This window comes from Calliphora vicina, chromosome 1 (assembly GCF_958450345.1).
Source record: "Calliphora vicina chromosome 1, idCalVici1.1, whole genome shotgun sequence".
Classification (NCBI taxonomy): Eukaryota; Metazoa; Arthropoda; class Insecta; order Diptera; family Calliphoridae; genus Calliphora; species Calliphora vicina.
In genome coordinates this window covers 172,318,051-172,339,430 of record NC_088780.1, presented here as the reverse complement: position 1 = coordinate 172,339,430, position 21,380 = coordinate 172,318,051, and the positions used below count along the sequence as shown (strand labels likewise).

The 21,380-nt window shown below is 30.2% G+C and overlaps 2 protein-coding genes across 3 annotated transcripts in view; one reads left to right on the top strand and one right to left on the bottom strand.

The window, feature by feature from the left end:
* Positions 1–1,207: 1,207 nt before the first annotated feature.
* On the bottom strand, positions 1,208–11,838 carry Snx3 (sorting nexin 3). The gene is made up of 3 exons (XM_065498250.1): positions 11,557–11,838; positions 1,772–1,867; positions 1,208–1,712 (listed from the first exon to the last, which is right to left on the bottom strand). The coding sequence occupies exons 1-3, from the start codon at positions 11,731–11,733 to the stop codon at positions 1,482–1,484; spliced, it is 504 nt and encodes a 167-aa protein (XP_065354322.1). The 5' UTR covers positions 11,734–11,838; the 3' UTR covers positions 1,208–1,481.
* A 4,536-nt stretch (positions 11,839–16,374) lies between these two features.
* Positions 16,375–21,380, top strand: part of Not10 (CCR4-NOT transcription complex subunit 10) — a 39,720-nt gene continuing 34,714 nt past the window's right edge. The window contains exons 1-2 of one of the 2 annotated variants that reach the window (XM_065498249.1): positions 16,375–16,610; positions 17,615–17,777. In XM_065498249.1, the coding sequence (XP_065354321.1) occupies positions 16,498–16,610; positions 17,615–17,777 (276 nt within the window). In that variant the 5' untranslated portion in view covers positions 16,375–16,497. The remainder of the gene's footprint in view (positions 16,611–17,614; positions 17,778–21,380) is intronic. The other variant, XM_065498248.1, reaches the window with a different exon arrangement.

Genomic DNA, 21,380 nt, shown 5'->3' with positions numbered 1-21,380 from the left:
CTTTAGCTTAGACTTGCCACCTTTTGAAATTTCCAAAACGGGACACCACTAACCCATACAAAGTAAATAGTCAATTTTGAATATCTGGATAACTAAAATAACGAGATACTTCAAACTTTGTCTGAAAATTTATTTTTTTTCTTTCACATTTTTTTATTTTAACGAAGCGCAACGGGTTAAGCTTGTAATTAATAAAGTTTAATTATTTCAGTCCTTAATTTAAAATTTATATTTTTAATCGCTTTTATCAGTTTTTTTATTACTATTTGAAGTTATAAATTCAACAAACTCAGTCCATTTCAATGGACCAACAACTCAGCTTTAACTAATGGTACAAGCATCCTAGAGCGAGTATCGTGCCATTTATTTTTTATGAATGTTAAAAAATGTTTACTGCTGAGTTTATTGAGTGCGTTTTTTCGGAACTCATAGAAGTTAATGTACTAAATATATTGTTAAATATTGATATTCAGTTTTTAGAAAATATTATATTTCAGAAAATAAAGTACAGGTAGGCCTCCATTTACGCGGTTTGTTGGGCCCAAAAAAATAGCGTGTAAATCAAATTCGCGTAAAACGAGGTTCTAATTTAGAACGAAATGCTTTTGTGGGGCCAATAATTTTTTATTTCGCGTAAAACAATACAGCAGTCACATAAAAAAGAAATTGGGACAACTCAGCTTTAACTAAAGGTACAAGCATCCTAGAGCGAGCATCGTGCCATTTATTTTTCATGAAAGTTAAAAAATGTTTACTGATGAGTTTTTCGGAACATAAATAGTGATATTCAGAAAATAAAACATCCTTGTATTTCGGTATTTCCAATTTTTTATTTTTTTATATTTTTTGTGGTAATTAATGAAAAAGTTATGTTTATTTTCAAAATGGGACAAATGACGTCCCGTTCAGAGTATCGCCGGGACACGGGACATTCGACTCTAAAACTGGTCTGTCCCGACGAAAACTGGGCGGTTGGCAAGTCTACTTTAGCTAAATCTCCATCAATGCATGTGGTAGTGTTTGAGTGGTGGTTTCACTAACTCCTCCGTCACATATAAGGATAATTCCGAATTTTTTACCCTTTTACAACTCAGAAATTGAAAGGTATACAGACGAAGGTTGTTAGCGAGGGGTTGAAGAGAATGAGAAAAATGTCTGCCTTTCGATTTCTGCATCGTTAAATGGGACATTAATTTTGATTAAAATATTTCAAAGAAACATAGTACGTATTAGTACCATATTATTAATGTGTATATTTAATATTAAGACAAATACAATTAGATTATTTAACATTGGAATTCGAAAATATATAAAATGTAGAATATCCTAAATTAAGAGAAAAATATTCTTATTCAATCATTGTTCCTCCACAATAAATACATTGCAGATTGCAGTTACTAATTTTTAAAACGTTACAATAGTTGTAAATTCTTTAACATGTTTCTATGTGTACATATACTTCAAGATTACTGCAGAGGTTCTTAAGTATTGCGTATTTTTCCGGGAACATAATTTTTATCGATAACACTCTCCTGTAAAAACATATGAAGACATCTTTCATTCTGAGCCAAAGGGTGACCGGCTATTTTGTTTATAAACGCCTCTAAACCTTTGCGTCGTTCTTCGATAAAATTTTCGTCAAAAATTCCTTCGTCGTTGCGGAACGGCATTTGTCTTTTCCAGGCTTTTCCAGGCAATGGAGGTACCACGATCTAAAAATAACACTAAAAGTATGTAAACATTTTATTAGTATTTGAAATATCGATCTTACTTTGCTATCACGTTCCAACTCATTTCTTAGCCATTCGAAATCGCTATAGCGACGGCGAACACTAGAATCCTTAACTTTGAATACAGGAAGATTTGTCTGAAATATTAATGAAAAATAAATTACTGAAGTTAAAAACATTCAAGATGTAATGATAAATTTATGGCATTTTCAGAATACACTAGTTTTCTACTTTATTCAGATTTTGATAAAATAAACGAGTAAGAAAGTATAGTCGATCAAGCCCGACCATATGATACTCTACACCAATTTAATTATGGACCAATCGCCATAAAATTAGGTGGCATGACAGAAATATGAAACCTATTTGTGTTGAATTTTATTTGAATACAATCACTTTTAAGAAATCGATACTCATTGAAAAAAGTCGGCATTATATGGGAGTTATAAAATTTAGTGACATGACTTTTGTATATACAGTGCCGGACTTAAATATTCACACAGCATACAGATTTATCTTTAATCTTCCATATTTTTTAAACGAAGGCAACAACTTTCGTACGGGTTTCAAAAAATTATTTATTTACGTATAACTTATTGAAATATATGGAAAAACTAAACATAAGTTGGAACATTTCAGAAAAAAAATTTAGCTAATGATTCGATTTTAAGGGGACAAAAATATTCACACAGTTTCTAATTTTTAATAGGAAAATAGTTTTTTTAATAGTTTAATATTTTGTGGAGTAGCCTATCCTTTTAATGACTTCTTTTAATCGTCTTGGCATTGAATCGACCAATTTTTGGTGACGTCAGCTCCAATATTTTGTCATTTTTGTAACAGGACTTCTTTAAGTTGTCTAATAATCTTACTAATAATATGGTGCTTTCCTACACGTTCGGCAAATTTATCCCACAGATGTTCTATGGGATTCATGTCAGGTGATTGCGGAGGAGTCGGGAGAATGTGGGGAACATGATGCACCATTCATATTCGGACGTCATGGGCTGTGTGTTTGGGCTCATTGGACTGTTGAAAATAGAACCGTTCCCAAGCTTTAACTTTAGAGCGCATTGTAGTAGGTTTTCTTTTAAAATAATAAGGTACACTGTTTTGTCCATTGAACCGTCGATGAAAACTAAGTTTCCTACACCAGATGCAGCCATACAACCCCACAACATGACCCCTTCTCCACCATGTTTGTCAGTGTTTACTACATTGTACTTTCCCAATTCAGTGTTTGGCCTTCTCCAAACTGTTACTCTGCTGTCCGATTAAAAAATATTATCTAAGAATAGTATTACGTTCCAGAAATCTTCAGATTTATTTTTGTAAGATTGTTTGTAAGTATTTTTCAATCGGACGACAGAGTAAGAGTTTGGAGAAGGCCAAACACTGAATTGGAAAATAACAATGTAGCAAACACTGTCACTCTCAATTTTTCTACAACAACAACTTCTCTCTCTTCTCACATACAAGTATGTGAATCAGAGATGTCCGAAGCTAAAACTGTAGTTGTGTTGGTGAGCGAAAGAGAGATCCACTGAAAGAAAAGTTTAGTGAACTAAATAAAAGATTTTTAAGGCTTTATTTGTTAATAATAATAAAGTCAACAATCTTAATCAAATTGTCGGCGACATATTATCATAGCTAATTAATGGAGATTTCGATATTAATCATTTTCGACAAATTTGTAAATATTTAAAATATGAAAAATATTTTTTGCTTATTTTATTAAGTTGTTTCAATTAAAATCATTTCAAATCTGAAAAAAAAATTGTTCACGGAAGTAAATGGAGGTGAAAAATAGACAAAACTTCAATGATTTTTAAAAGTTCAAAATATATTAAAAAAATCCAAATATTTCTTTCAGTGATCATGAACAAAAATTTAAAATAAAAAATAGTAATACATCCACCTAGCTGTTCATTCGTCGCTGTCTCAGTGACTACTAAATCAAAAGGAATAAGAATCTGTGTGTGGTTAGCTTGCAAAATTGTGCTATGAAATCGGCCTCTCTGATGTGAATACAACACACTTGAGAGAGAGATTTAACTTCAAAACTTTTTCTTGAAAATTGCAATTCTAACACACTCTTTCACAAACACTTAATATTCTTTTATTTTTTCCACACATTTAAACCATTAAAGTAACCGAAACATGTACAGTTTGTCAATAAATTGTTTTCAAAACTGAATATATTCAATATACACATCTGCTCAAAATAATAGATACACCTAATTGGAAAAAATTTAAATGGCGGTAACATTGAAAATTTCCTCGCAAGCGTTAAGAATACATCATATTATTAAAATTTCTATCTGGCAATGTCATGTCAGTCAAAAATCTGGCAACTATTTGCTTTCATGTTGATTTTTAAAAACGAATTTATTTGAATTACAAAAAATTATTTGCTCATAAAAATAGATACACATCAGTAATTTGTAATTTGTTTATATACAATTTTTTTTTTGTGCAATTTTTTGTTCCTATTTACGTGAAACAGTAAGTATAATTTAAATTTTAGCAACAATTTTATAAAAAATAGGACTCTTTTGAAGAAAATGGGACGAAATCATCATTGTACCGAAGATGAGAAAAAAATTGTTCAAACGATGAGAAATCAAGGAAAATCATTACGGGAATTAGCAAAGAGCATAGGAAGATCTTTACATTTTGTCCAAAATGCTTTATCTAAAAAACAAAAAAGAGAAACTCGCGGTAGACCAAAGAAAACCAGTCCAGAAACAGATAGGCGGATCGTCCTTATGGTTAAAAAAGACCCTTTCATATCATCGAAAGCTATTTCTGCGGAGCTATGTAACGAAATCAGTCCACAAACAGTTCGTCGTCGTCTTTTACAAGCTAAATTGCCGGGAAGAATTGCCAGAAAAGTGCCACTAATGCGCCAAAAAAATATCAAGACAAGATTAGAATTTGCTAAAGAGCACTTACAATGGTCCGGGTGTGAAGGCGAAAAAATGGAGAAATATTTTATGGAGCGACGAAACAAAAATAAATTTGTTTGGAAACGACTGCCAAAGAAATGTACGCCGACCAAAAGGAAAAGAATTCCACGTTAAATTTACAAAAAAGACGGTAAAACATGGCGGGGGAAACATAATGGTTTGGGGTTGCTTTTCATGGAATGGTGTTGGTCCGATATTCCGAATAGAAGATACCATGAATGCTAGTGGGTATAGAGACATATTGGAAAACGTAATGCTTCCATATGCATCGGAAAATATGCCATTAATATGGACATTCCAGCAGGACAACGACCCAAAACATAGTTCAAGATTAGTTAAAAACTGGTTCTTGGAGAATAACGTACCTGTTTTATGCTGGCCCAGCCAATCCCCTGATTTAAACCCAATAGAAAACTTGTGGAGTGAATTAAAGATAAGGCTTTCGAAGGAAGTTTTCAAAAATAAAGACGATTTATGGGAGAAAACACAAAAAATATGGTACGAGATTCCATTGGAGAAGTGTCAGAACTTGATATCCAGTATGCCCAGAAGAGTGGAGAAAGTTTTACAAAACAAAGGTGGATATACTGGATACTAGCTTTACTTTAATAATAAACTAATTATTTTAAGATAAAATTTATTAGCTTTTGTTTAATAAGAATTTTTAAAAATGTATCTATTATTATGAGCACCAAATTTTTCGAAATTTAAGAAATTTAATTTACTTTATAATATTTATTATTAATTATGAAATATTTTGTTTTTGTTTTTTACTCTCCTTTTAACTATAAATAAAAATCGACTGAATTTTTTTATAAAGAATTGAATGTGTTGGTGAGAGGATTTATTTTTGCGAACCTCTGAACTAGAGGCGCAACTGAGATTAAATAAATACTCTCTTCACACGTACTTGTGATATGTGAATTCAGCATACTTGTGAGAAAATTAAACACATACAAATACTTGAAATTTTAACTTCGATATTCCGATTAAATAGAGACCGAAATAAAAACAATGCAATTAGAAAAAATTAAATTAACTCACGAAAACAATTCCTGATTAACGACACTATTTGCAAATAAGATTTTAAGCATTGCCATATGTTTTAACGTTTTTAGTTTTTTAAATATTACATTGCGTTTTTGCATTAACTGACTGGATTGCAAGACGAACAAGAATTTTTGATTCTTTAATTTTTAAATTTAAAAAAATAAAAAATTTATCATATTTTATTCAATAAAAGAGATACCAAATAATAAAATTTTACCATCCGGCATCTCACAAAAACAAGAATTTTCCGTAACCAATGTGACATATAAACAGAGAGTTAGTTAATTGCAAATTATTTTTATTTGTGAATAGGCTACGTATAAACGTAGTAAGAAAAATGTGATCAATAGCTAAAGGCCCAACTATAATATGCATACACTAGCTTAAGTCAGCTTAAGCAACTGTGCGAATACATATAAAATGTATGTGACAAACTATAATATACTTAAGAGAGTTTCGTCAAGTTTCGTCTAATTTTATTTGCTTAAGCAAAGTGCGAAGCTGGTCGCACATTCCGTACGGAATCAGCTGTTTGTTTATTTTATACAAAGAAAATAGAGAAATAAATGAAAAGGATGAAGAAAATGAATTTATTTTGATAAAATAATAAGAAATACGTATTTTTTTAATTGCATGTTGCACATAAATGTGCAAATGGAGCTAAATTGTTTTGAATGCACGTAAGTACATTATGGTCATCTAAAAGTTTCTTCGGATTTCCTTAAGTATTTGACAGACTTTTCGTTCGGTTATGACATTACCTTAAGCTAGCTTATGCATATTATAGTTCGGCCTTAAGTGTAGTTTTTAATCTACATTTTGCCCGAAAGTAACGGTATCTTTATAGTTATTCGCGATGAACATTTGTTTTTATTTAGAAATTTTTGAACTGTTTCATGCGAAACAGATAGTCCACATTAATTTTTAAGATCCTTTGCATGCCTGTTTGTGGATTTGTTTCAATAGTTATTATTTTCTTTCAGTTCGTTTTGTATGAGCTTTTTTTCTGCAAGTTGATTTATTTAATTCTAGTTATTCTTCCTTCCCAGCACGGTTTATAATGTTATACACAGCTCTTAGTTGCAAATAAAACATTTTCTAAAGTTTTTTTAGGAGATTTTCCTTATAATATTGATAATAAACTTATTGAATAATTTTCAAAAAGGTTCGCTTCCTGGCATCTTTATATTTTATTTTTTTGTTACAAAACTTTGTTATTTTGATTGCTGTAGTTCAAAGTTAATGTATGTCAATTGGCGTCATCAGTATTGTACAAATATGAAAAAAATCGAATTAAAATTGTCCGTGTAACAATTTGAAAACAATTGTTTGACACAATATTATTGATGTTTTTTTCCTATTTATCCTCTTTCTTACAGCTTCGTTTTGATAATAATTTATTTTTTTCGCATATTTATACTTAGATAAATAAATTAAAATCATACTAAGATGAATAATAAAAAAACTTAATACCTATTTGTTAGTGTTTGTCTTCATTCAAATTAAATGCTTAACAATATTTTTGTTTTGAAAACAAACGAAAAATATTTTTTTTTAATTTTTGGGTGTTGAAATTAAAACTGAAAAAAAAAACACATTTTTTTTTTTTATTATTTATTTTCAACCACCTAGCCTATTGGCCATAATCGGTTATAAATTTATGTGGGTGAAGTTAGCTACGAAAGTTAGCTCCGTTTTTTAACATTTCTATGTTAATGTATAAACTAACATAGCTCCTACTCAAAGACTGTTAAGTTAACAGAGCTGCTTTATATTACACTCAGTAAACATTTTATCAATAAAAACAAAAAAAAGGGGTTTACCGATCAGCTTTCAGCTTTAATATATAATAACATTTTTTTTTGATAAAAAAAAATAAATATTTATTATGAAAATGACTTATTATGAACTGAAAACGCATTATACCCTATAGGTCTTTGAAATATCTATCATTAGATATCCATATTGTCTATATTAATGACTTAGTAATCCAGATATACATAGGTCAGAAATAGGTAAAAAATCGATGTTGTCCTGTATTTTTCCTTATATCTCAGCCATTTGTGGACCGATTTTCTCGATTTTAAATAGCAACAGAGCCGGAAGAGATATTGATGTATGAATCGTATATGTAAGTGATTTGGGGGCTTCAGAAAGTTGATTTCAACAGACGGACATGGCTTAATCGACTCCACTATCTATAATGATCCAGAATATATGTATATACTTTATAGGGTCGGAAAATTATATTGTCGAAATTACAAACGGAATGACAAACTTATATACAGTGACCGACAAAAGTCTGCATACGACCATTATTTTCGTAACTCGGACTTCTAAACCATAATAAGTAAAAGTAATGATGTAGTTTTATTTCAAATGCATTTTTAGTAATATAACAAAAAAATATCGCTAAATTTATAATTAATTTAACTTTTATTCACAAAAAATTAAAAAAATATGTTGACAAAAGTCTACATACACTAAATAAAAATTTTTCTGTGAATACAAATTTTCTTTAAATTCAATGTTTCGTTGGGCCACCACGGGCATATACAAGCGTCTGGGCATCGAAGCAACTAAATTTTCCTTTAACATTGGTGCCCAAGTAATTAGATGTTTTCGGATCTTCCCTTGTAGAATTTCCCACACGTGCTCAATAACATTTAAGTCCGGGCTTTGAGGTGGTGTGTACAATTGTCATGGGGCATGGTCGAGTAGCCAACCTTTGACAATTTGAGACCAATGTTTTGGATCGTTATGTTACTGAAAAATCCAACTTTAACCAAGAGTTAAAATATCAACGGATGCTCTCAAATTTTGTTCCAAAATGGATTTGTACTGATAACGATCCATATTATCCTCAATAAACACTAACTTTCCCACTCCAGAAGCAGCGACAGTACCCCAAACCATCACACTGTCAACACCATGCTTATTGCTTTAATTACCATTATTATTTAAGGTTCTTTGAATTGTTCGTGGATGAACAGTAACTTCTGATCTTGTTGCGAGTTCATTGGCCAATTTTGTGGTATTTACTTTTGAGTTTTTGTTGGCTTCTTTTAAAATGAAGATTACATCTCAGCGATAACGATAAACCTCCAATTAACATTTGTTTGTATGTGAACTGTCAGTTTATCGTCACGATAAAAAATAACCAGAGTTTGAGAAAATGGGGGTTAGTCTCCATTTACACTTTAAGATTTTACTACTATTTTATTATTCTTCTTTAAACTTGCATTCGCGTTTACACACAAAGATTTTTATTGCAGACAGTTTGCACATTAATGTCAATGTTTGTGTGTATGTATGTAGGTATTACGAACGAAAACACAAAACGAATTGCATGTAAATCAGAGTGGGAACCCCTTTATATTCCTCTTGCCTCTCTTGCCAATAAAATAAACTTTCGTGCGAGGAAAATCTGCATGTGTAAGAGACGCGCGGCGGCGACTTAATAAATTGCATGCTTATCTGTAAGTATTAAAAAAAAACTAGGACATGCTGTGGTCGTATGTAGACTTTTGTCAATGTTTTTTTTTATTGTTTTTTATGAATAATTTTGCAAGTTTACAACATTGCAACAACATTTTGTTTAGTGCTAGCAATAAAAATAGATTTCAAACAAAACTGCATTATTTTTTTATTTACCGGGTTTTCTCTAATAAAGTGGCAAAAATTGTGGTCGTACGTAGACTTATGTCGACCACTGTATACCCTTCTCACGAAGGTGAAGGGTATAATAAATATAACAACCCGGATTATTTAAACAATAAAGTACATTACAATATTAGTGTTTCTGATTTTTGTTTTGTGATTTGTAAAAAAAATTTATAAAAAAACTAAATATTAGGGTATTCAATCGATTAACCGTTAATCGGTTAACCGATTAATTTTGGACGGTTAACTGTTCGAATAATTTAAAATTGCCGATTTTCAAATAACAAATAATCTGATTAATTTGTGTCGATTAACCGATTAACCGAAATTACTTTTTTTACAATTTGTTTGTATTAATTTTTACCTATCAATTCAAATACAAATTTCATATTAAAATTAGATATTTTTTGAACATCCAATAAACATGATTAGTGAGTAGTATAACAACTGACATACATATATAATTTACATGTCTTTGAAACTTTGAATTTACATTTTTAGACGAACATTTTTTTGAAATGAGTCTTTTATCATTCATAACTAAACGGAACTATTAAATAAATCAAAATCTAAAACAATCCAAAAAGGAATATTCTTTATCATGCTTTTGATTTCTGAAACATATACAATCAGCGAGAGTTTTTTTCCAAGAAAAGTTTTATTAAATCTAAAGAAAAAAATCGTTTAAATTATATTCTTTTTAGGAAAGATTATTTCAGAAGATCTCACTAAAACCATAAAAACTCAAAAAAAGTCGTTTCGAGAAAAACGTCTTTGAATATTTTATGACATTTTACTATTTCTTAAATAAATTTTCAACAAGTCATGCGATTTCAGAAATATAAATAGTAGATGACTTTCTTTCTAATCTGTATTTAACCCAAATTTTTATCTATCAAATATACGAGAAAACATGAATTTTAATTTTGATGTTTACAACAAAAAACACACTGTTGCAGCAAATAGTCGATATGTTTACAAAAATGATCTCAAATACCTTATTTGCTTTTTTTTATTTATATTTTCAATTTAAAATTAAAATAGGAATTATTTGGTTAATCGAACAATTTTATATTAACCGATTATTAACCGAATAAATCTAAACCTCGATTAATTATTTGATCAATTAACCGATTAAACCAGAAACCCGATTAATTGAATACCCTACTAAATATTAAAGTTTAAAAAATGAGTTTCCTGCTTGTTTTTTCTTTTGTATGTATGTGTTTACATTTATTGTGTTTTGCAACTAACTTCACTATTAAACGCGCTGTGTAAATCGGATTTTCCAATATCATTTAGGCAACTGACAACGCAACTGAAGTTCGGTTGCCTTCCATAATCGACACATTAGGTTTTTGACAACAGTTACCTATCTAGTTGTTGTCTATGTTCATAGGCTTTCAAAACTAAAATTTTGTTTACATATCGCTCATTTGCTGCAACAATGTCATAACTCAAAATCCGGGTGTTTGGTCTTTCATATAATAGTTTTATCAGTTTTAAAAAAGGTCAATTATTTTTTGTATGAGAGTGTTTTTTGGGTTAAATATCTACTATCTAGATATAGTTTCCTCAAGAAACCATAGGTCTAAAATCAAATCCTATCTTGCGCATTTCGTCTTTTACCCAATAAAAACAAATTATGGGTATTGATAGGTAGGATTTGATTTTAGAATTATGGTTTCTTGGGGAAAATTTCTTAGAATTTTCAATAGAATGCGTTTCTGCTATACGATTTTTTGTCAAAAAAAATCGACCCGCCCTAATGTTCATATTTGAATTATGTTTACATTAAAGATAATAAATTGAAATAAAGACTGGATTAGTTTAGTTTTTAATTATCTTTGCCTGCCACTGATTACAGTCGAAGAATGATGATGACTAATATTTTACGGAAACAATTTCTATCACAACATTTTGTGTATGATTCTCAAAATCAAAATACACTTATCAGTATTTTTTGTATTAAACGTCAATACGCCCAACCATAATAAAATTGAAGTGTTTTTTAGTGAAAATCACTGACAGGAAATATATATTTTGTATAAATTGTATTGCTTTGGCATTTTTAATTCCATTACTCCTTTCAAAATGTTCCCTACATAGATATGGTTCTGTATATGTATTCATAGAAAACTTACTCGCATTTTAACTTCATAATCGGTGTATCTTTTCTTTCCTGCTGTCATGGTAGTTTGAGGATTCACAACATCTATTTCCAAAAAATTCGCAGGCACCGCATAAGCATCGTCCAGCGTTTGCTTTTTCACATTAAGTCTGCGAGTAGCATCAGTATTACCATCAGATTCCACCATCATATCGTAATCGTTAAATCCCAAATCTAATATCTGATTCTTTTTGTAAAAAATATATTTTCATAAAAAAATATTTTCCAAAACTTCAAAGTTGCTTTTTTGATTGGATATTTGTTTATAGCTGCAAAACAGATATTATTTTTGCTGAGATTATTAATGTTAAAATATATTAAATGTTTAGTAATTATTTTACATGATTTGTTTTTCTGTTTCTTTTTTAATTAAGAAATGAAATTTTTGTATTTTTTTGCTAGTGATATAAAATATGGAATAACGAATGAGTCGAGCTAAAAAAATACCATTTTAATCTCATAAAAATATCCCGCAGTGTTGTATTAAGAACAGAGATGTCATATTTTTTAAAACAAGTAATACACTGAAATAAAACGCATTCGAAAGAAACGTACATAAAGAAACGTAAATTAATTGCTGCAGTATACTAAAACTAAATATGACAGAGATCGAAAATAACTCGTCCATATACCAAAAAACCCAAATTGTGATAAAAATAAATCACTGAAAATAACAGTTACAAAATGATTTCTATTTAAATGGTTTGGTATGAAATTTATTTGTTTTTGTTGTTTTTTAATGGTTTGATATGAGATAAACAATTCATTTGTTCTTGTTCTTAATAACTGTTACTTTCTTTTTTATGTGTGGGAAAATGGGAAAAATATAGTTTTTGTATGAAATTATTAATTACACTATGCACTAAATTGACACTTTTTTTCTGTCAAGAGGAGCACCCAGCGGCATAAACTAATTCGGGTACGCTGAATTCAGTGGTGCTAACCCTTTTTTTAGGTTAGCTCAAGGTGCATTTAATAAGGTGCCATCGGCAGCACAGCTGATTATAGAAATAGCACGCACAAATGTCAAACTACATATCAAGGTGCATTTAATAAGCCGCCATCGGCAGCACAGCTGATTATAGAAATAGCACGCACAAATGTTAAACTACATATATAAAAAATATTCGCCCGTACGTCCGTATGTCAAACTCTATATATAAAAAATAAGTGAATTCGCCTGTATTTATTTCAATTCGCCACTGCTGTCACCTTGTTAAATACGCCTTGCTACATATATAAAAAATATCCGCCCGCACGCCCGTATCAAACTCTATATATAAAAAATAAGTGAATTCGCCTGTATTTATTTCAATTCGCCACTGCTGTCACCTTGTTAAATACGCCTTGCTTTGGATGTGAACAAGGCGTATTAACAAGGTGAGTGCATAAAATCAGCTGTTTCTTAATTCGCTGTGGTTTTATGTACACTATATGTCAAACTTTGTTTATGTTTACATTTGTTATTGAAAATAACATAGTAATATTTTAATTCGCCTTGATTTTGATATTTACCGTACATTTTAACAAAAACAAATTGCCTGTTGTTTTTTCATTGTTGTATTTGTTGCCGGGATGCACTCACCAAACGTAAATTAATAAAGTAGACTCAGTAGAACAGCTGACTATTTTTTTTACTTTGGTCTGAACTGTCAATTCACTTGTGGTTGTTGTGGCGAAAAATACAACAATCCCAAAAGCAAAAACAACAACAGGCAACTTTGACAGCTCAGACCTTAAACCAAAAACAAAATTGTTTGTGGTTTTTGTAAATGTTGTATTTGTTGTAATACTGTCGCTACTTTATTAATTTACTTTGCACTCACCTTGTTAATACGCCTTGGTCTGAACCAGGGCACACTTAGACACTATGACTGATAAGAGACCTAGTGAATTGACCAATTGACCTTGTAATTTTTAAAAATTGATTGTTATTATGTTTAGATTTTACAACACATAAGATTAATTTGTAGTCACTGATCACGAAATCATATTTTTCAAATTAAATAATTTTTACAACATTTTGAATGATTAACGTCTTATATACATTAATAGGCTTTTTACACTGAGCTTCATCTTTCATCTCTCATCAATTGGCAAGATGACAACATCTTCCCATAAGAAATATACAGAGCAAAAAAGCGTCATCTTTCATCATCTTCACAAGATGTTCCTATCTCATTTTGTTCCAATCATCATCTTTCGATAATTTTAGTGTCATCACTAAAAAAATGACATTTGTTTATATGTATAAAAAAAATAAACGTCACAAAATGAGCGGGACTGAACAAAGTATGTAAATTTTTGAATATATATAAATTAATGAAATAAATATTTTAATAATATTTTTTTAATATTTTATAGCGAAATAAATACAGGCGAAATCACTTATTTTTTATATATAGAAATAAATACAGGCGAATTCACTTATTTTTTATATATAGAGTTTGACATTGGTGCGTGCTATTTCTATAATCAGCTGTGCTGCCGATGGCACCTTATTAAATGCACCTTGCGCCTTGCTTTGTTACAAGGTGCCATCGGCAGCACAGCTGATTATAGAAATAGCACGCACAAATGTCAAACTTCATATATAAAAAATATTCGCCCGTACGCCCGTATGTCAAACTCTATATATAAAAAATAAGTGAATTCGCCTGTATTTATTTCAATTCGCCACTGCTGTCACCTTGTTAAATACGCCTTGCTTTGTTAAATACGCCTTGACTCAGTAGAACAGCTGACTATTTTTTTTATTCAGTCAGAACCAAGGTGCATTTAATAAGGTGCCATCGGCAGCACAGCTGATTATAGAAATAGCACGCACAAATGTCAAACTACATATATAAAAAATATTCGCCCGTACGCCCGTATGTCAAACTCTATATATAAAAAATAAGTGAATTCCCTGTATTTATTTCAATTCGCCACTGCTGTCACCTTGTTAAATACGCCTTGGTCAGAACTGTCAATTCACTTGTGGTTGTTGTGGCGAAAAATACAAGCCCAAAAGCAAAAACAACAACAGGCAACTTTGACAGCTCAGACCTTAAACCAAAAACAAAATTGCTTGTGGTTTTTGTAAATGTTGTATTTGTTGTAGTACTGTCGCTACCAAGGCGTATTAACAAGGTGAGTGCGTCCCGGCAACAAATACAACAATGCAAAAACAACAGGCAATTTGTTTTTGTTAAAATGTACGTTAAATGTCAAAATCAAGGCGAATTAAAATATTACTATGTTATTTACAATAACAAATGTAAACATAAACAATGTTTGACATATAGCAAGGCGTATTTAACAAGGTGACAGAAGTGGCGAATTGAAATAAATACAGGCGAATTCACTTATTTTTTATATATAGAGTTTGACATACGGGCGTACGGGCGAATATTTTTTATATATGTAGTTTGACATTTGTGCGAGCTATTTCTATAATCAGCTGTGCTGCCGATGGCACCTTAAAGGGGGGTCAGACGGCATGTATTGCTTGTGTTTTGTGCCATGTATTGGGACATTTTTCCATATGTAAACATATACATGCCGTGTGATCCATATGAAACTTTGTGTATGTAAAATACATGTGTATTATAGGGGGGTCAGACGGCATGTATTGCTTGTGTATTGGGACATGTATTCGATACATATGGAAATCCATGTGTATGTCAAAATTCACGTTATACATATGATTCATAATTTCCACGTTCAAACGTACATATGTAATTGCATGTGACATAACCTCTATTAGTTTATATGTTTGTTGTTTTTAACAATATATTTATTTAAAACATTTTTAAATCACAATATATATATTTAATGCAATGAAATTTATTTTGTTATGATTTTTCTTTACTCTTTTTTGTTTTGTTTTTTTATTTTGCACTCACACAGTGTTGTATTTCAAAATACAACTCTGTTATACACACGAAAATAGAACATGCTCTAATTGCCAAAAATGTCACGAGTAATACACATGTATTTTACATACACAAAGTTTCATATGGATCACACGGTATGTATATGTTTACATATGGAAAAATGTCCCAATACATGGCACAAAACACAAGCAATACATGCCGTCTGACCCCCCTTTTACTCGTGACATTTTTGGCAATTAGAGCATGTTCTATTTTCGTGTGTATAACAGAGTTGTATTTTGAAATACAACACTGTGTGAGTGCAAAATAAAAAAAACAAAACAAAAAAGAGTAAAGAAAAATCATAACAAAATAAATTTCATTGCATTAAATATATATATTGTGATTTAAAAATGTTTTAAATAAATATATTGTTAAAAACAACAAACATATAAACTAATAGAGGTTATGTCACATGCAATTACATATGTACGTTTGAACGTGGAAATTATGAATCGTATGTATAACGTGAATTTTGACATACACATGGAATTCCATATGTATCGAATACATGTCCCAATACACAAGCAATACATGCCGTCTGACCCCCCTATTATTAAATGCACCTTGACATATAGTGTACATAAAACCACAGCGAATTAAGAAACAGCTGATTTTATGCACTCACCAAGGTGCATTTAATAAGGTGCCATCGGCAGCACAGCTGATTATAGAAATAGCTCGCACAAATGTCAAACTACATATATAAAAAATATTCGCCAGTACGCCCGTATGTCAAACTCAATATATAAAAAATAAGTGAATTCGCCTGTATTTATTTCAATTCGCCACTGCTGTCACCTTGTTAAATACGCCTTGGCACTCACCTTGTTAATACGCCTTGGTCGCTACTTTATTAATTTACTTTGTGTAGTACTTTAAAATACATAAATACAGTTTTTGTAGTCGTCGCACATGTGGTTTTTAATAAAAAATTTAAATATATAGGCTTTATTATAGTACATCTACATGCAAGCATTTTGTATTTACTATAAAATATGGATCAAACTGAGGAAGTAGTGACCCTAGATTTACTAGCATCGCCAGATAAAGTAAGGGCTGATGCTCACGACTATCTCTTAATAACAAAAGCGATTGATGAATTTGATAGGTATGAGAAATGCAAACAAAATATTTATGAATTTATGTATGTATATTAGAGTGACAATCAGTTGTATGGAATAAAATTGTTAAATCATTGTTAAACAAAAAATATTGTGACACTAGGTCTAAAAGTTAAATTCTGAAAATTTGAGCCAAATCGGACAACGATTTCTGGACGCGCATCGAGGTCAAAGTTCAGATATATGCAAAATGTTACTATTTATATGGAATAAATATGTGAAACTCGTTAACTTTCTGCATTGTTTTCTAGAAATATGTACAGTGCCGAACTTAAGTATTGGCACAGGATGCTCATTGTACTTTAAGGTCGATTTAAAGGCCATATTGTTGACATTTTTAATAAAAAAATATATTTATCAGATAGATTGATGAATTTCCCACAAAATACCACCAACTTTATTTCAACATATTGCAATATTATTTACTGATAATAAAAAGACGAAAAATTCCCCAATTCCGTCGAACAAATCAATTGGCACACTTAACCAGATTCTTCAAATTTTATCAATCTGTCAATCTAATTATTTAACAGTTTTCGTTTCTAAAACTGTTAATGTCAATTTGTAAAAAATTTGCACAATAATTATCAATTTTGCTAAAAATACTTAACAAAAAAAAGGAAACAACAGAATCTGAAAAATTAGCATTTTTCTCTAATTTTGGCGATAATAAATTTTTTGGGTCATTTTGACCCAAAGGGGATACAGGGTTAATTTCAAAAAAAAAAATTTTAATGTAATATTCATTAATGTAAATAAATCTACATATTTCTAGAAAACAATGCAGAAAGTTAACGAGTTTCTCCTATTTATTCCATATAAATAGTATAATTTTGTATTTATCTGAAATCGTTGCCCGATTTGGCTCAAATTTTCGGCACTTAACATTTAGGCCTAGTGTCACAATATTCCACCGGGCACTCATTGAAATCTAAAAAAAAAATCGGCTGTCACTCTAATGTATATATTATGAACTCAATAAAATTTGTAGATGTAATTATGATGCCTGCATAGATTTTTTGGAACAACTCGAGTCGTTAAAGGATCAAGACATTAAATTGCACCACAATAAGGCGGTAGCGAAATTCTACAAAGATAATTGTAAGGAATATATGACCTTGTTAGAACAACTCCAGAAATTGGACACAAAAGAGGTACGTTTGGTATAATATTTACATATGTAATCGGTCCCATATCTTGTATATATTATTCACTCCAAAACCAAAAAAAATTTTCACATGTTTGTTTATCATTATGGTTAAATTCATTGCAGAGAATAACATGCTATTTTTCAATCATTATTTATATGATAAAACCAACCAAGTTTCGTGCAAAGGGAAATCGCGAGATCAATTTTTTTTGATAATCGATGAGTTGAATTTTATGAAGATCGGCCTATAATTGGTCATAGCTCCCATATACGGACCACTTCCGAAAATCTCATTAACCTCAATATCAGGCAAGGATTTCTATGCAAATGCATGTTTGTAGTCAAAATCACTTTTGACAATTTAACTTTCCGAATCGAAGAATTTGCAACAAAATGGCATCGATTTGTTGTTGCATATTTTGTTATAAATGCATATTTTTTATTTTTTTAAAAAAGAGAAGTAACACTCAGGCAATTAACATGCCTATATATAATTGTGTTACTTTCTTTGGTAACACAATTATTATATTGATTGCAAATAAAAGCCGTTTAGTAGTTTGAAAATTGTAACAACTCTTTATTTCTTTAAAATGTACAACAACAACATAATTAAATAGCCACTCAATGTTTTTTATACACGTTTATAAATTCTCAGAATTACAGACACAATTTATAATGTACACGAATTTACTTGAAAAACACAACACACTTTAAGGCACTTAGATGATGTTTATTCGAAAAGCGTCTCTGATAAACTCACTAACGACTGCAACCTCTGCCACTATTTATAACACTGCATTACCATCTAGAAAGATCTTTAACTGTAAAAGTTCGAATATTCTAGATCATACGCCATCTGTGGTGTACTTTCTACAATGTTCTTTAACTGATTATTCGAAATCGAATACAGCGTTGCCAACTTACAATCAAATCAACTGAAAGCTTTTATTTAACAATGCCCACAGATGATTACAGTTTTACAGCACTGTTACTTGAAAGCATTATTTGAATTCAAGTACAATTTCGTAACAATATTTAAATTTAAATTTAATATTTAAAATTAGTTTCTGTTCATGTGAAAAACATGGATTTTCTAGATTTCTAGACAAACTTGCAAAGAGTGACTGATCAATTGTCATTGCAAATACTAAGCAAATAGGAAACTGCAATCGATTAAAATCAAATGGCATTTCCGAAGTTATAATTCCCAGCTATAAAGGTCGCTCCGATGCAATTGTTCATTAATTGCCTTACTGTATGTCGAGTGTCATTACAAATACGCAAAAAATCATACAAACAAACACACATTGACTTTTATATAGACTGAATCAATTAAGTCTCCATACAGAAATACTTGTATATAAACTAGAAATTTATGGTTTTAAAATTAATTGCATTTAATATGTTCCTTTCTGAGCAATTGCAGCAATTAATTGGAATTGACCAGCTTTGTTGTTGTCAGAGAATGCAAAAATAAGCAAATTTCAATGGATAGAAATAAAATTATTATTTGCCTTCATTTTTACATGTTCCAACTTTTGATGCGTGTAACTTTTTATAGGGACGACATAACTGTTAACAAGTTATTTTTATAGTATTCGAAATTATATCGCAAATATTGGTGATATTTTAAAAAAACAATTTCGAACCACCGTAGGCCCGACAAATCTAAAAAATTAAAAAAAGATGGAACAAATTAAAAAAATAAATAAATAAACATAAATAACTCTTGACCTCAAAGTGATAATTTACATATGTATGTATATATATTTTTTGTAGATCTTCTCTAGGACTATTTATATTTTAAATATCAGCTCATTCGGATCATAAATAGATTTTTTGTGATTTTTTTAAATGTTGTGAGACCCAAGGTGGCGTGTAATCTTACGAATTAAGCGTAAAGAGCTTTATTTGGAACTTAGGTATCTTTGGTGACCCTCACTGAAATTTTTCGTAGAATATTTGAATCCTTAAATGTCCTTTTTGAAAGGACTTTATTTGATTTTCTCAAAAAAGGGTCACATTGACCCCTAAAAAGAGGAGCTAAAGGGTTAAGATCTTCCACAAAAATGATCCCCATAAAATTCCATAATATAACTCTGACTATAAGAATTCTCTCAGATATTAACTTACAACATTTTTTTCAGTTAGTATACTGCTCCCTTCGATCAAAAAATGAAAACTTTGACCCACTGTAAAAAAAAAATTCAGACCAGCTGGACTATAAGTTTATTCTACAAAAATGCTCTACTCAACATGCCCTTTCAGAATTATAGGGTCGCTATTCTGTTCCAAAAATGCTGTTGGACAGTGTAATCGAAAGGTGTTGAAAGTGATGGCGACTGTGATTTTGAAACGGCCGTCGAAAGTGATATTGAGGATGTCATTTATAATGATATATACATACATATATAAGTGATGTTATTAACATTTTAATAAACTTTTTGCGTATTTTTAAATGCGTCAATCATGCACTGTCTGACTTCAAATTAGTCACTTTCACTGACAATGATATCAAAAGTTGGACATATTTGTGTATTTTCCTAAGACCACTTGATTAATCAAGTACTTGAATTCAGGATCATGTCCAACTAGCTCAAATTTTATAAAGCATAGCTCCAAAACGGAAACTAAAGAGTTTGCTAGTCAATTGTTTTGTAGATTTTTCGGGAGAGAATCTGATCAGAATATTTCTGATGAAAATTTAATAATGGACTTTGTTTTAGAATGTTTATTAACATTATCAATACTTGAATTGTTAATTTTAACGTTATTTTTTGATTTTCTTTAACAATAAAATATTAAAAAACCTACATCAAAACTTTATTCTTACTTTTAAAAAAAAAATTAAATTAGTCGAATAATTTGATTAATTTTAAACGTGTGATCGAATTATTCGAACAAGTTAAAATCTCTTATTCGTTTTATTCGAACAACAGAAAAATCGAATAATTCTTATACCCTAGTAGTTAACCATTCTATATATGTATATAAAAATGAAATGGTCCATGTAGGTAATGGCATCACGTGAGAACGGCTGGAGCGATTTGGCTGATTTTTTTTATTCGATTCGAAATTTTCAGGAGATGGTTTGTAAAGACAAAAAAAAATAATTTTTTTGGTCAATTTAAAAAATTATGTAAGTTTGAGAGTTATTTATGTCTATGCTGATTTGGCCAAACCATGTATTTGTATGTCGAAATTTTTTCAATGGATCATTTATGTTATTTTTAATTATAAACCTAATTGAAGCCATATACAAAAATTACATACATACTTTTTTCGATACTTTTATAACGCCAATGTTTATTTGGCCAACTCCTGTATGCAATTTCTAATATTTTTTGCGATGGATCAAGTGTGTTGTTCTTAAATGTACATAAAATTTCTGCCTGTATATGTATTACGAAATTTGTACGACCATTTTTTTCAATCGCCTATGCTATTCTTCATTTTTGGACTAAATTTCAGGCATTTACATGAATAACCTAATTTTTTCGATACTTTTAAAACGTCCATGATTGTTTGGCCAAACCCTATATATGTAATACGAAATTTGAATGACCAATTTTTTTTCGATTACATATTTTATTCTTTATTTTTGGAC

Excerpts from the sequence above, each read along its gene's own strand:
- Snx3 (XM_065498250.1), bottom strand. The coding sequence starts at position 11,733 with ATGATGGTGGAATCTGATGGTAATACTGATGCTACTCGCAGACTTAAT. Across the intron at positions 1,868-11,556 it reads ATTATGAAGTTAAAATGCGA|ACAAATCTTCCTGTATTCAA; the intron begins GTAAGTTTTCTA and ends TTAATATTTCAG. Across the intron at positions 1,713-1,771 it reads AGTTGGAACGTGATAGCAAA|ATCGTGGTACCTCCATTGCC; the intron begins GTAAGATCGATA and ends TGTTATTTTTAG.